The sequence below is a fragment of the Rosa chinensis genome, chromosome 6 (genome assembly GCF_002994745.2).
Source record: "Rosa chinensis cultivar Old Blush chromosome 6, RchiOBHm-V2, whole genome shotgun sequence".
Taxonomy (NCBI): Eukaryota; Viridiplantae; Streptophyta; class Magnoliopsida; order Rosales; family Rosaceae; genus Rosa; species Rosa chinensis.
The window spans coordinates 63,936,265-63,948,448 of NC_037093.1; the positions used below are offsets into that span (position 1 = coordinate 63,936,265).

The window sequence follows — 12,184 nt, forward strand, 5'->3', positions numbered from 1 at the left end:
ATACATAGATCATTGACTTTGAGCAACAAGTTTAATATGAAGTACAATAATTATGTCAATAATTTTATTTTTTTAAAAAAAATTTGACCAAGTGAGTGAAATTTATTAACGAAAAAAATGTTACAAAGAGAAAAGAGGTAAATTATGTCAATAATCTTAAATTAATATTCTCAGTAAATGATTGATAAAATTATACGTGAGCATTCTTGAATGTAAATTTAATGATAGAAAGTTGAGTGATTTTATTTTTCATCGATAGATCATCTAACGTTGATTGAACATAATTTTTTTTCATCAGTTACCTACCATGCGAACACTACTGATAATCAGATAGTTTAAATATTTTGTTGTGTTTCATGTAAGTTTCATTTTATCAATCTCAATTCTTTTCTACACTAAATAAAATAGACTCTCAAATTTAATAAAATGAGTTTCAAACCCCTTTAACCACCATAGGTGGTCGAGTTGATAAGAGCATCTAGGTATGGAAATCCCACACTCGGGTTTGAATCCAACCGATGCTGATTGGAGTTAAATCTCAATATATTTTTAGTGGCCAGAAGGAGGACATATTTTAACATGATTCCTCGATACGGATTAATCTCTGAACCTGTGAGATCTCAATAATAAAAAATAAAATAAAAACTCTGAAATCGTTTCACAAATGAACTCTTAACATGACCGTGGAGTCTTCCTTTTACCATTTCCCATATACAGTGTCACCGTGCGTCCTCTGCCTAATTCAGATTTCGGGGGTAATGACACATTCATTATTGCTTGCTTTAAAGGCTAATAACCCCAGAGAAAGAGGGAGAAGGGCAGGAGCTGCAGGGTCTGCCTGCAAGCAGTGACTCTCAGAGGCACAAAGCTCAGTGGGCACCGAGTGACTCTCCTTTTCTTCTTTTAGTGAGACGAGACCCCAAAAACCAAAAACTAATAAAAAGGCGCTTAATTTTTTCACAGAGCGGTGAGTGTGAATAGAATCCACTAGAAAGAGATCTGAGAGAGAAAGAAGGTGTGGGAAGGGGCGGTTGGATTTTGGTGGGTGATATGTGATTCGTCAAAACCCATCTGTTTGTTTTTGGGTTTATCATATATTTTATCTTCATATTCAAGGAAGGCACTTGCTGCAATATGTTGCTGCTAAGCAACCCCATTGGTGGAAGCTGGCTGCTTCGCTTTGGTTTTTATCACAAACAAAAACTCATCCATCTAAGCTTTTTTGATGTTATCCACAGACACACCGCAGAAAAAAAAGGCCAGTTTCTCTCTCTCTCTCTCTCCTTCTCTCATACGCTCTCTTATTATTGCAATTTGCTTATTATTTATTTTATTCAACTCAGTTATGAGTTATGGTTATCCCATTTTTCCCATTTGCATTGTCCATTGTAAAGATTCAAACTTTGCCCTCAAGTTTTCTGCTTGGTTTGCATTGTGTGATTTATTAGGCGTGTTAAAACCTTCCCAGTTTATTGGAATAAGAAATGGCATTGCTTGACTAGGGGGTAATTTTTTCAGTTGTGCTATATAAAACATCAATGTTAAACTTCTAAAGACTAGAACTTTGGTAATCATTTGATGAAATGTTGGTCCAATTTAGGTTAGTTTGTATGAATAGCTAGCTTCTGTTGCGTTTCTAGAGGGCTAGTCTGTGAAAGTTGAGGTCTTGTTGTTCAACTCAACTCATTAGGAGGTTTTACTTGTTCCAATACTGAGTTAAGGAGTTGCCCCTTCTTTAGGAAAATGGTAACCAAATGGCTACTTTCTCAACTCAATGACGTGAGTGCTTGCGTAGCTTGTCATATTTTTTTCACTCTCATCCCCATTCTGCTATATGTTTGTTAGATGTTTTAGACTGTTGGGCGGCAAGACAAGTCAGCATCTTGTCTAATACGTTTTATCCACTTGGTTTTCATGTTTTTCTGAGAACTGAACTCTCCAATTGTATGAGGAGGTCAGAGATTGCATACGTTAGAACTATGAAATCACATTGGGAGCTATTTCAATCCCTAAAATTTCTCTCCAAGGCAAATGCAAATGAGTTAGGCTTCGACTTCTGAAAAATGTAGTTATATATAAGAATAGATTTTGAGTTTAATGGAAACCCAAGAGGGCTCATAGCATTGGATTTTCTTGCTCAAGTATTACATAGACTTCATATGATGATGTTATAGTTAATGTTCACCATTTCTTTTCGTGAACTTGGAAGTTATTTCTAGTGTTTTCTTTCATACTTAAAGACAAAATAAGAAAGCAAATAAAAGTGAAAGAGATAATGTTGTTGCGATTAACTTTTTTCTACCCGTACATAGAAATTTCTTTACTTAAAAGACTCTTATCACATATATGTTTGATCCACTTGGATTTCAGTTTTTTCTGAGAACTGAAATATCCATATAAATGAGGGGGTTAGTGACAGCTTGCCTAGGCAATAATTTGTTTTTGTGAGACTATGAATACTTGTAGTTTGATGTTCTAATTTATGCAATCACTAAAGAGACAATGGTCTGGATTGCAGCTGTTAGTTTTCACTTTTCACACTTGGATATAACTTTCTGTACCAATCCCCTGTTTACATTGTTACATACTTGCATAGCATTCTGCATAAAGTCTATGCAGACATTTCTGACAGAGTCAAATAGGACGTGGAACTATTTGAACAGATATAGATGATCTCCCTCCTCTTTGGGGATATTTGATTTAACAGTTATAAATTCTAGTGCTTAAAAAATTGCTTCCAATCTACCCCAAAAATAAAATAAAATTTGCTCACTTTTATTAATCCTGAGATGTATAGCATGATTAGCAGAAGAAAATTATTTTCTCTAGACTTGAGTAGTTGATTTTAACTGTAAGTGAGACCTTTAAACTCTGCTGTTGAGGCACAGAAGCCATGCCTCTGTCACCATTACAGTAAAGAATATGGCAGTGAAAAGTTGATTTAGAAAAGGCGGTAACAAAGAAGAGCTAATAATTTGAGGAAAGGGTTAGGGAGGAAGGTATGGAGCATTTCTGTCCTGTAACATGGTGTGGAAATGCCTTTGCAAATAGGTCCAAGTTCTGTGTCTCATGAACAGACTCAAATCATGTTGAACAACTTGTATAAAACAGAAAATTTGGATGGTTTCCTTTTTCTCACTATAAAAGAAATTATAATAGAAGTTACAACAGTAATGGAGATTCTTCTGTCAGTCTATTGTAGGCTTTTGCTGACGTTTCCAGAGCCTGGTCCCCATTTCACTCATAGACAACACATTAGACTACCCGTCAATTCTTTTATGCCTAAAATGTCCTCTCTGTCTTGAGCAACCTGTAAACCAGATACTTACAGTCCCAAAGATCATCCAGTAATACCTAGGATCATAGGATACACAAACTTATATTAAGGAAAATAACTGCTATCGCTGAAATTTGTGTTTTTCTTTCCATTTTCTCAGTTTGTTTGGTATTTGCTCTACAAATGGAGAGGGCAGTTCTTATTTTTTTGTTGTACATATTTATTGGAACACGTTGTTGGGGAGGTTTCTATGGGCTGTGGCTTGAATATTTGGTGAATTTAAGTCCTGAGATTGCATGCATGCCAAGTCTACTCCGTCTGTTATCATTTTTATGATCACTCATAAAAATCTTTTTGAGGAAAATAAATATTTTCATTGAGTAGTCAATGTAGAATAATGTCCTAATTGTACACGGCAAAGCTTCTGCACAAGATATGGTTGAAAGTTATGTGGCAACAGTTCACACTAGAATTTGTTCTGTTAGGCTTCAGTTGACTGTAGTTTAGTACTGGACTACTGGTTTAGTGAGAGTGTACATGCTTAAGAGTCTTAACAGCATTGCTATAGTTTCTGAGTTTCCTTTTACAGAATGATTTTTCTACATATGGTGATGCCATTCTTTTTTGATAAGTATATGGTGAATTGGTAATACTTGATGTGCATAGTTCGTCATTTTCTTTGTTGAGATGATGATTTGAACCTGAGATCTCTACTTTCATAACTCATAAGTCTATCATTTAAGTCGAGATTCATAAGTTACTTACTCCACAATAATATTTCATGGTCATTTATGAACACTTTATTAACATTAGACCTTGGACTGTCAGAAGTCTCCTGCAAAAACTCTATTAATCAAAATGTAGCCAACATACATCTCTCTAGTGTTTGTTAAGGCCAAACTTCCTAACTGCCCATTTAAAGCAGGTAATAAAACAGTAACAAATGAGGTTTGCCAAATCAGGGAAAAATCCAAAGAAATTTAAAAACCCTAGACTGTCCCCAGCTATTTATAACATCCATGAGGACCTCCGGACTTCTTCAGATCAACCTGTGCTTATCTGCTGCATAGTGTACTTTGTTCTTCAGAATATAGGAAGAAACCCATGATTCTCCTCCCAACCTACCCACCCTTTCTTCCTTCCATTCACAGCTAAACTGAGAGAGATATGAGGCAGAGTCGTTCCTCAAAGCAAGAGACTGATCAATTAATGGAAATAGATGACCTTAGTAAGCTCAAAGAGGAACCTCATCATCTGTCTGGTGCTTATATCCGTAGCCTAGTGAAACAACTCACCTCTTCAAGAACCAAAGACACCATGAACCCCAAAGACCTCCTGGACTGTGGCACCAAATTCAGGGAAGGATTTAGTGAAAACCAAAATGCACAGCAATCCCAACAACCTCAACAGCACAAAAAACAAGTAAGGAGGAGACTCCACACCAGTAGACCTTACCAAGAAAGGCTCTTAAACATGGCTGAGGCTAGGAGGGAGATTGTCACTGCTCTAAAGTTTCATAGAGCGGCTATGAAACAAGCCAGTGAACAACAGCAACAACATCAAGAACAAGAACAACAGCCACAATCGCAACAATTGCTGCCTCAACCCCACCCATGCTCTGAGCCAGAAGGAGGGATTAAATCTAGGAGAAATCCTAGAATTTACCCATCAAATTCAACCAATTATCTTGAAACCCTGCCTTACTCATCCAATTTTTCTCATCAATATCCCTCTGTTCCTAATCAATTTTCCTGGAGTTCTACTTCCAGAATTCCTCCTCCGCCTGTTTATGACTTCGATTTCACAGCTCTTCCAAGCCAGACCCTCGGCCTGAACCTCAACTTTCAAGATTTCAACAATATAAACACTACCCTTTACCACAACAGCAACAGTCCCCCGTTTTACTCAACCTCAGGCTCAGTCTCATTCTCAGCCTCGGCCTCATCTCCATCATCATCTTCTTCCCCTAGTCTTTCTATTGCCACTGATCATGAACTTCCTGGTTCATCAGCCGCAATATCACACATGGAAATGGAGGCCCCTGCTGTAGCTGATGTTGACGACTCTGGCATCGCTACTAGCGGTGGAGATGGCTTGCATGCAGCAATGGATGATGAGGAGATGGCGGAGATCAGATCAATCGGAGAGCAGCATCAGATGGAATGGAATGACACCATGAATTTGGTAGCTTCAGCATGGTGGTTCAAGTTCTTAAAGGCTGAAGATGATGATGGATGCCACCTTCCATTTGATGAAGTCCTGGAGTTTCCAGCCTGGCTGAATGCAAATGAGGGCAGTTTTCAACAACATTTGAATGATTACTACTCAGCAGATTATTTTCAAGATCCTGCCTTGCCTTGGTAAGAAACCAAACAAATTTTAGGAAAAAACGGCTTTTGTTCCATAGCTTTCTTTGTAGCATAAGGGTCCAGTCTCTTGTTTCTATAAAGTGGAAATATTTTTAGTAATTGCGTCATTAGAATCTGTTTCGTTTTGTCTTTTTTTCTCAACTTAGTAATTGTATATTTGAATCTCACCAATTGCCATAGTGTTATGTTGTCATTAGTGTGATGTTACCTGGACCCATTAGCTAGCCATTAAAATAGGTGGAAGGCCTTGAGAAATTGTTACCAGCTTGATCAGCTTCTCTGTTTCTTGGTTTTTTCTTTGATCAGCTTGATCAATACAGCTGAGAGCTCTGTGAGTTTAATATGATGAGGAGAAGAGGCTGAGAGGCATTTAGTGCCTCAAGTTTGAGTCCCAAGGCCCAAAGATGAAAATTGTTGAAGTTGGTAAACAAAAAAGTGTAGGTCTCTACATGCCCAAGTCAGATATTATGGCATTTCTATAAAGGCTGCCTTAGTTTGAGTACTTGACCAACTCACAGGATTTTTTTTTTTTTCCCAACTGTTAATTCTCTGTTCTTTTTCTCTGCATTAGGCTTTAGCCTTTGTAGAAGGAAATTTATTTTGTTGCATGTCTCTGAATTAATTAAGGCATTTGATAAGTTTGCTAACTCATTTCTTGCTTTGTTTTCACCTTGTGATTTTGGTGACAAACAGCATGGACATTGGAGAATTTGAAGGTTTTGATGGTGAATGGCTAGCTTGAGAATGACAAGGATTGATGTTTTTTAGTTAATCAAATCTTTGGCCTTTTTTTTTTTTAATTCTTTGAATACTTTTAATTGTTTCCTTCTAGTTTCCTTTCATGTTGAGGATACAATAAAGGCTTTGCAATATATATTAAAGTAGGCAAGAGCCAAGACCATAGAGGAAATAATGAAGGAAGAGGAGAGGAGAGTGTCTGCTTTTTGTCTTTTCGCAGCTTGATATTATAATATATTGGATATTTGATGGAGTTATGTAAATCTCAATCTTTTTAAGTTTCAGGGCTGTGCTTCGTCCTGTACATTTGATTTCCATACCTGTTATTACCAACTACCTGTAAATTACAGCAATTTTTTCTTTCTTTCTAAATAATGAAATCAGGAAACAATTGGCTTTTCAAGTGGTGTTTCTATCCTTCAGTCAAGGAAAAAAAAAGAGGGTATTTCGATCCTTTAAGCAGAGATTGTTCTGAGTTCTGACCTTATATGATCACAAAAGGGCAAAATTTACATGTCCAGTTCTGTCTTGTGCATCAAATTAGGTTTATCCAAGCAGCCAGAAAGGTCATCCCAAAAGATCAGTCATTCCTTGTTTGACTAAAGAAAAAGTTTGACATTTTCGACTACAAAAGACAGCTTCTTAAACACAGCAGGGATAAATTGATCCCAAAAAAATAAAACACAGCAGGGATAAAAAGAGAGAGAAGAAACCAACTGTATAAACCATACTTTCACTCTTTTATTGATCAAACAGCTCATGAACAATATAATTATAGGAAAATAAATGCACATCTAGGGCGCTTAAGAGCCTAATGCCCTTTAAACATAGGTGATAGTGATGATATGTTAATTTTGGGATGCATAGATGATAGATCAGTATCTATAGCATCTATATGTTAATTTTGGGGTGCAAGAAAATTTAATCCTCTTTCTCTTCATTATAGTCTCGGCTGTTATAAGGGCTAAAAGCCTCTGAAAACCAGTTGCTCTTCCTCCAAGACTTCCATCCCATTTCTTCACAAATCTCATCACTGTGGTTGATGCTGAAAGTGGAAATGCAGTGTCTCTTGTAAAATCTCGTCGTCCTCTTCATCACTTCCATCTCTCTGCTTATCTGATCAAGCATTTCTTTCACAGTCGGAAGCTTGAACTCCTTGTCAACAACTCTTGATAGCCATTTGCATCTCAACTCTGCTGTGTGCAGATTCGAAACACTCTCTATGAAACCCACAAATGCCATGTTGGGAATCAGTGGATGGATTGTACCCCTGCAATTAAGCAATTATTCAAAAAATCAATAATGGGAATCAATATATGTACACTACTACTTGTAATTTTACTAGTCAAGAATCAAGATCGAACATAACATTAGCCAATCAGATGTTTATGTTCTAAGGGAATAATTTTGACTTCAATAGTCAACAATCGAACAACATAACATATCAACTTGAAATCGATATTAGTTTTGTTGGGTACCTGTATAAGGGCATAGTGCCAGAAGAGTCAAGCATGAGGCTGCGGAAAGGCTCAGGCAATACAGACAGGAGCTTCTTCTTTCCCTCATAACCAGTAGCAAGAAGAACAACATCAGCCTCCAGTCTGGTGTTGTCTTCAAATTCAATTCCACCATTCCAAAACCACCACTTTGATGCCCTTTTAAACTGTATGTTACCCTTGTCTGCCTCAGGGAAAAAGTTCTCAGGCAAAATAGCCATCTGGCAAGAAGCATAGTCCTCCAAAAATGGGTGCTCAGGTTTTAGGCCGTACTTCACTAGAGGAAGCTTCCACAGCAAGTATGACTCTATGAACTTGGAAACCGCCTTCCTCTGTTTAATGAACAAGTACCAAAATAGTTACATCGAGTTTTGTTACTTTTTTATCTAATGAATTTACCGTAAGTTTGAGATACATAAATCATTAATGTAAGGGAAACCGTGAATTTACCATTGGGGATGAAAAAAGGCAGAAGAGGGCTTTGAGGAAGCTCTGGTTTGGTCTTTCATGAAGGAATTGAGAAGACCTCGTTGAATAAAACAAGAAAAATGGAAGTCCCCAAATCCAATATGATGGAACAGTCCAATGCAAAGTCCTTACCACCATTGTGCATGGTTGCCCATCTGGTCCTATAAAATCCACCAACACAAAAACTTTAAAATCAAGCACACCAGAAAATGTTGCTTTTAACACAAGATTTGAATCCAATTGATTATTTGTTAATTATCTTTTTGGCTAAACTGTCACATGGTGTGCTACACTTGATGCTATTTTAGGCTAATTTAGGTTGTTGCGTGGCATGATTAGAACTGATCATGCTACAATAATACTAGATCAAAGCGTGTGGTCAACTGGGTTTTATATGTTGCTTTTGTCACTTTTCATACTGACAGTTCCACCATTTTGACCATCCTGTACGTCTACCTAGTCGTTACAACTTATAGATTCCATATCATGAATATGGTTCTATTCTCTCTTCCAGATTATCAATTTACGTCAGTTTTACGTGTGATTTAAAATAATTAAAATATTAACTTGACATATATATCGTTCGATATGTACCTTGGTTAGCCTCTGCACACTCGAGTGCCAGATCGATGGCGGACTTCTTGTAGCCCATGACTGCAACCTTCTTGCCCTTGACGAGCTCACGCGCAGCTTCTTGGTCTAGCTTAGAGTAGTCCATGGAGTGCATGACTTTTCCTTTAAACACTTCTTGACCTTTGTTGCGAGGGAAGCTTGGTATTCTCGGTATGTCTCCATATTTCCCGATGCACACCACAATGAACTCGAATCCATACCACTGCTTGCTCCAAAAGTATATATAAACTTTAATTAGTATTCGACCACTTTTGTGTAAGGGTTAATTACCATTTTTACGAATTACATTTATGGACAAAATCAAAATTCAACAGAAATTAAAACAGAGATCAAGCATGAGTATTACCCAAGTTACATGATAGCTATCATATTGCTAATTATATGTCTTAATATAAACGAATCCCTAGAAGATATGATAAGTAAATATGGTATAAATAGTGTTGTGCTCTGTGTTTAATAGGTTTCCCAATTAGTAGAAGATCATGAAGATCGATCAATTATGCAAAATTTAGCATAAAACGCAAGCAGCATGCATGAAAATGATGAAAAAACTGGTGCAACTTAAAACCCAAGTTTCAGAATAACAACCTCAATGGTACTGTCTGTATGGTTGGAGCTTTGAACTCCGACCTCCCAAACTGGGTGGCCGGCCAAAAGATTCCCATACTCCCCGGATTTCGAATTTTCAGATGATTGGGTACTGGTACTATCATCACCTACATAGCGTATTTCCACAACCCTTGAACCGAACTTGACAAGTTTCAAGAGGTCAAAGTGTGTGGCATAGCCATGCAAGTAATCCAAGACCTCAACATGAGAAGGGAAGTTCGCATTGTCTCTCTCAGACCAAGGGTAGTCGGAGAACTCAAAGTCACAACGAGGGGTTTGGAGTTTGGTGGAATTGTAAGAGCAGTGTTTCCAAACTCCCCCGATCGAGTCAGTGGCCTCAAAGACCACTGGACTGTGACCCGAAAGCTGTTTAGCGGCTGCGATTCCACTAATACCAGCTCCTATGATGCCTATTTTGGAGACTGAGTGAAGGTGGGTTTGGTTAAGATGTTGCGCAGCCATGTTTTTGGTGAATAGCAAAAGGCTAGCTAGAAAGGGTTGGAGAATATTAAGCTGGATATGGCGGCAAAAGCTATGAGCTTGTAATGAACATTTGCATGTGTTGGAGTAACGAGGAGCTTTATGGTATTTATAGGATAGAAGTATGACATTTTCTTCAACTAACCTCAGTTGTATACTACAAAAAATGGTATTATATTATAAAGTGTTGTTGTTGACTTGGTGCATGGATTCAGTGCTAGTCCATTTGCAATCTATATTATTGAAGTATCTTCCTAACCTAGTTGGTAAAATCTAATTTCTGCTTCATTCTACCTTTGTTTTCAAGTTACTATATATATAGTCTATGTTTAGTAGTACTTTTTCTCTCCTATAGTTCACATTTTTGTGCATTTGAAACCACAATACACATGGAGAATTCTAATTTTGCTCCTTATAATTTGTCTTTTTCATTTGTCTTAATTTGTAGTTTCAATCTCTGCAATCGATCGGCTTGTTCATCCTTCTAACTAGTTAATCTTGACTATTGATGACACGTTAACTGGACTTATCAGTCGGGTTATTCCTTCTATGGTTACGGATGATGAGAATGTGTCTCTCACGGCTATTCCTTCTTCAGAGGAGATTCTCTTGGCAATAAAGAGTATGGACCTAGATAGTGCTCCTGGTCCTAACGGGTTTAATGGGCATTTTTTCATTGCATGTTGGGATGTTGTTGGGACTGATGTAACTAGTGCAGTTCAATTCTTCTTCCAACATGGTACTTTACCAGGCTCTTTTAATTCAAGCCTTATTATTCTGATTCCAAAGGTGGAGCATGCAAATTCTATTAAGCAATTTCGGCCTATTACACTTGCTAATTTTGTTTTCAAGATCTTCCCAAAGATTTTGTCTCTTCGATTTGCTTCCATTGCTTCAAGAATAATTTCTCCACAACAGTATGCTTTTGTTCCAGGACGTAATATTGCAGATTGCATTGTAACGACATCGGAGTGTACCAATTTGTTGGATTCTAAATTTCATGGAGGGAATGTAGCTATAAAGTTGGATATAACAAAGGCCTTTGAAACACTTTCTTGGGATTTCCTTGTTCGTGTTTTGGAGGCTTTTGGTTTTACCGTGATCTTTGTTAATTGGGTGAGTGCACTCCTATCTTCTGCAAAGCTCTCCTTATTAGTTAATGGCAGATCGGTTGGTTACTTCTCATGTGGACGAGGTGTACAATAGGGGGATCCATTATCGTCGCTTCTTTTCTGCTTAGCAGAGGAGGTTCTAAGCAGGGGGTTATCTATGCTTGTAAATAGCGGTAGGTTCCACCCAATATCTTCTCCACGAGGTGTATTGGCTCCTTCACATGTCTTTTTTGCAGATGACGTGAATGTATTCTGTCGAGGTGATCAACGATCTTTGCATGTGGTTATGTCTTTTTTTTTAGGAGTATGGGCATAATTCAGGCCAGCTGATTAATAAGGCTAAGTCTCATGTTTTTCTAAGCAAGCATATTCATTATCGAAGGCATTCTATTGCTACTTCTTTGGGTATTCCTATAGGGAAGGTTCCATTCTCCTACTTAGGTGTGCCTATTTTCGAGGTAAGCCCCGCGCATCTCATTTTCAACCAATTGTTGATAGAATTCGAGTCCGTCTATCTAGCTGGACAGGTTCCCTTCTCTCTATGACAGGATGACTCCAATTGTTGAAGTCTGTTTTCCATAGTATGCTTGTGTATAGCTACCAAGTTTATGAGTGGCCTGTCTCTTTATTGCGAAGATTGGAGGTGTAGTGTAGGAATTTTCTTTGGTCTGGGTCCATTGATAAGAGATGAGTTCCTTTAGTTTCTTGGAGAACATGTTATACTTCGCTGGAGGAAGGCGGCTTGGGATTAAAGCAATTGGTTGTTCTAAATCATTCCCTCATTCTCAAGAAGAGTTGGGAGGTTTTCTCCTCAACTTCGACAGGTTGTTCTTTCCTTCGAGCTCGCTTTTGGCATAATAGTGTCTTGCGTCGATCTTATGCTTATTCTTCTATTTGGCCGGGTGTTAAGCACTTTTGGGCTCAGGTCCAAGAGAACACAAGATGGATTATTGGCTCTAGACGATCTGTTTCTTTTTGGCATGATAACTTCATGGGCAAACC

General features: G+C 37.8%; 2 protein-coding genes across 3 annotated transcripts; one reads left to right on the forward strand and one right to left on the reverse strand.

The window, feature by feature from the left end:
• The first annotated feature begins 738 nt into the window (after positions 1–738).
• LOC112172451 (transcription factor btd) lies at positions 739–6,668 on the forward strand. Of its 2 annotated transcripts, none has more exons than XM_024309798.2 (2): positions 739–5,637; positions 6,340–6,668. In XM_024309798.2, exons 1-2 carry the CDS (start codon positions 4,445–4,447, stop codon positions 6,386–6,388), a joined length of 1,242 nt encoding a protein of 413 aa, XP_024165566.1. In that variant the 5' UTR covers positions 739–4,444; the 3' UTR covers positions 6,389–6,668. The 2 variants fall into 2 exon arrangements, with proteins under 2 accessions (XP_024165566.1, XP_040364257.1); XM_040508323.1 differs by lacking the exon at positions 6,340–6,668 and adding an exon at positions 5,702–6,323 and having other exon boundaries at positions 739–5,653.
• Positions 6,669–7,104: 436 nt separating this feature from the next.
• Positions 7,105–10,130, reverse strand: LOC112173845 (probable flavin-containing monooxygenase 1). The gene is made up of 5 exons (XM_024311534.2): positions 9,570–10,130; positions 8,943–9,183; positions 8,331–8,509; positions 7,863–8,212; positions 7,105–7,654 (listed from the first exon to the last, which is right to left on the reverse strand). Exons 1-5 carry the CDS (start codon positions 10,050–10,052, stop codon positions 7,306–7,308), a joined length of 1,602 nt encoding a protein of 533 aa, XP_024167302.1. The 5' UTR covers positions 10,053–10,130; the 3' UTR covers positions 7,105–7,305.
• Positions 10,131–12,184: the final 2,054 nt, after the last annotated feature.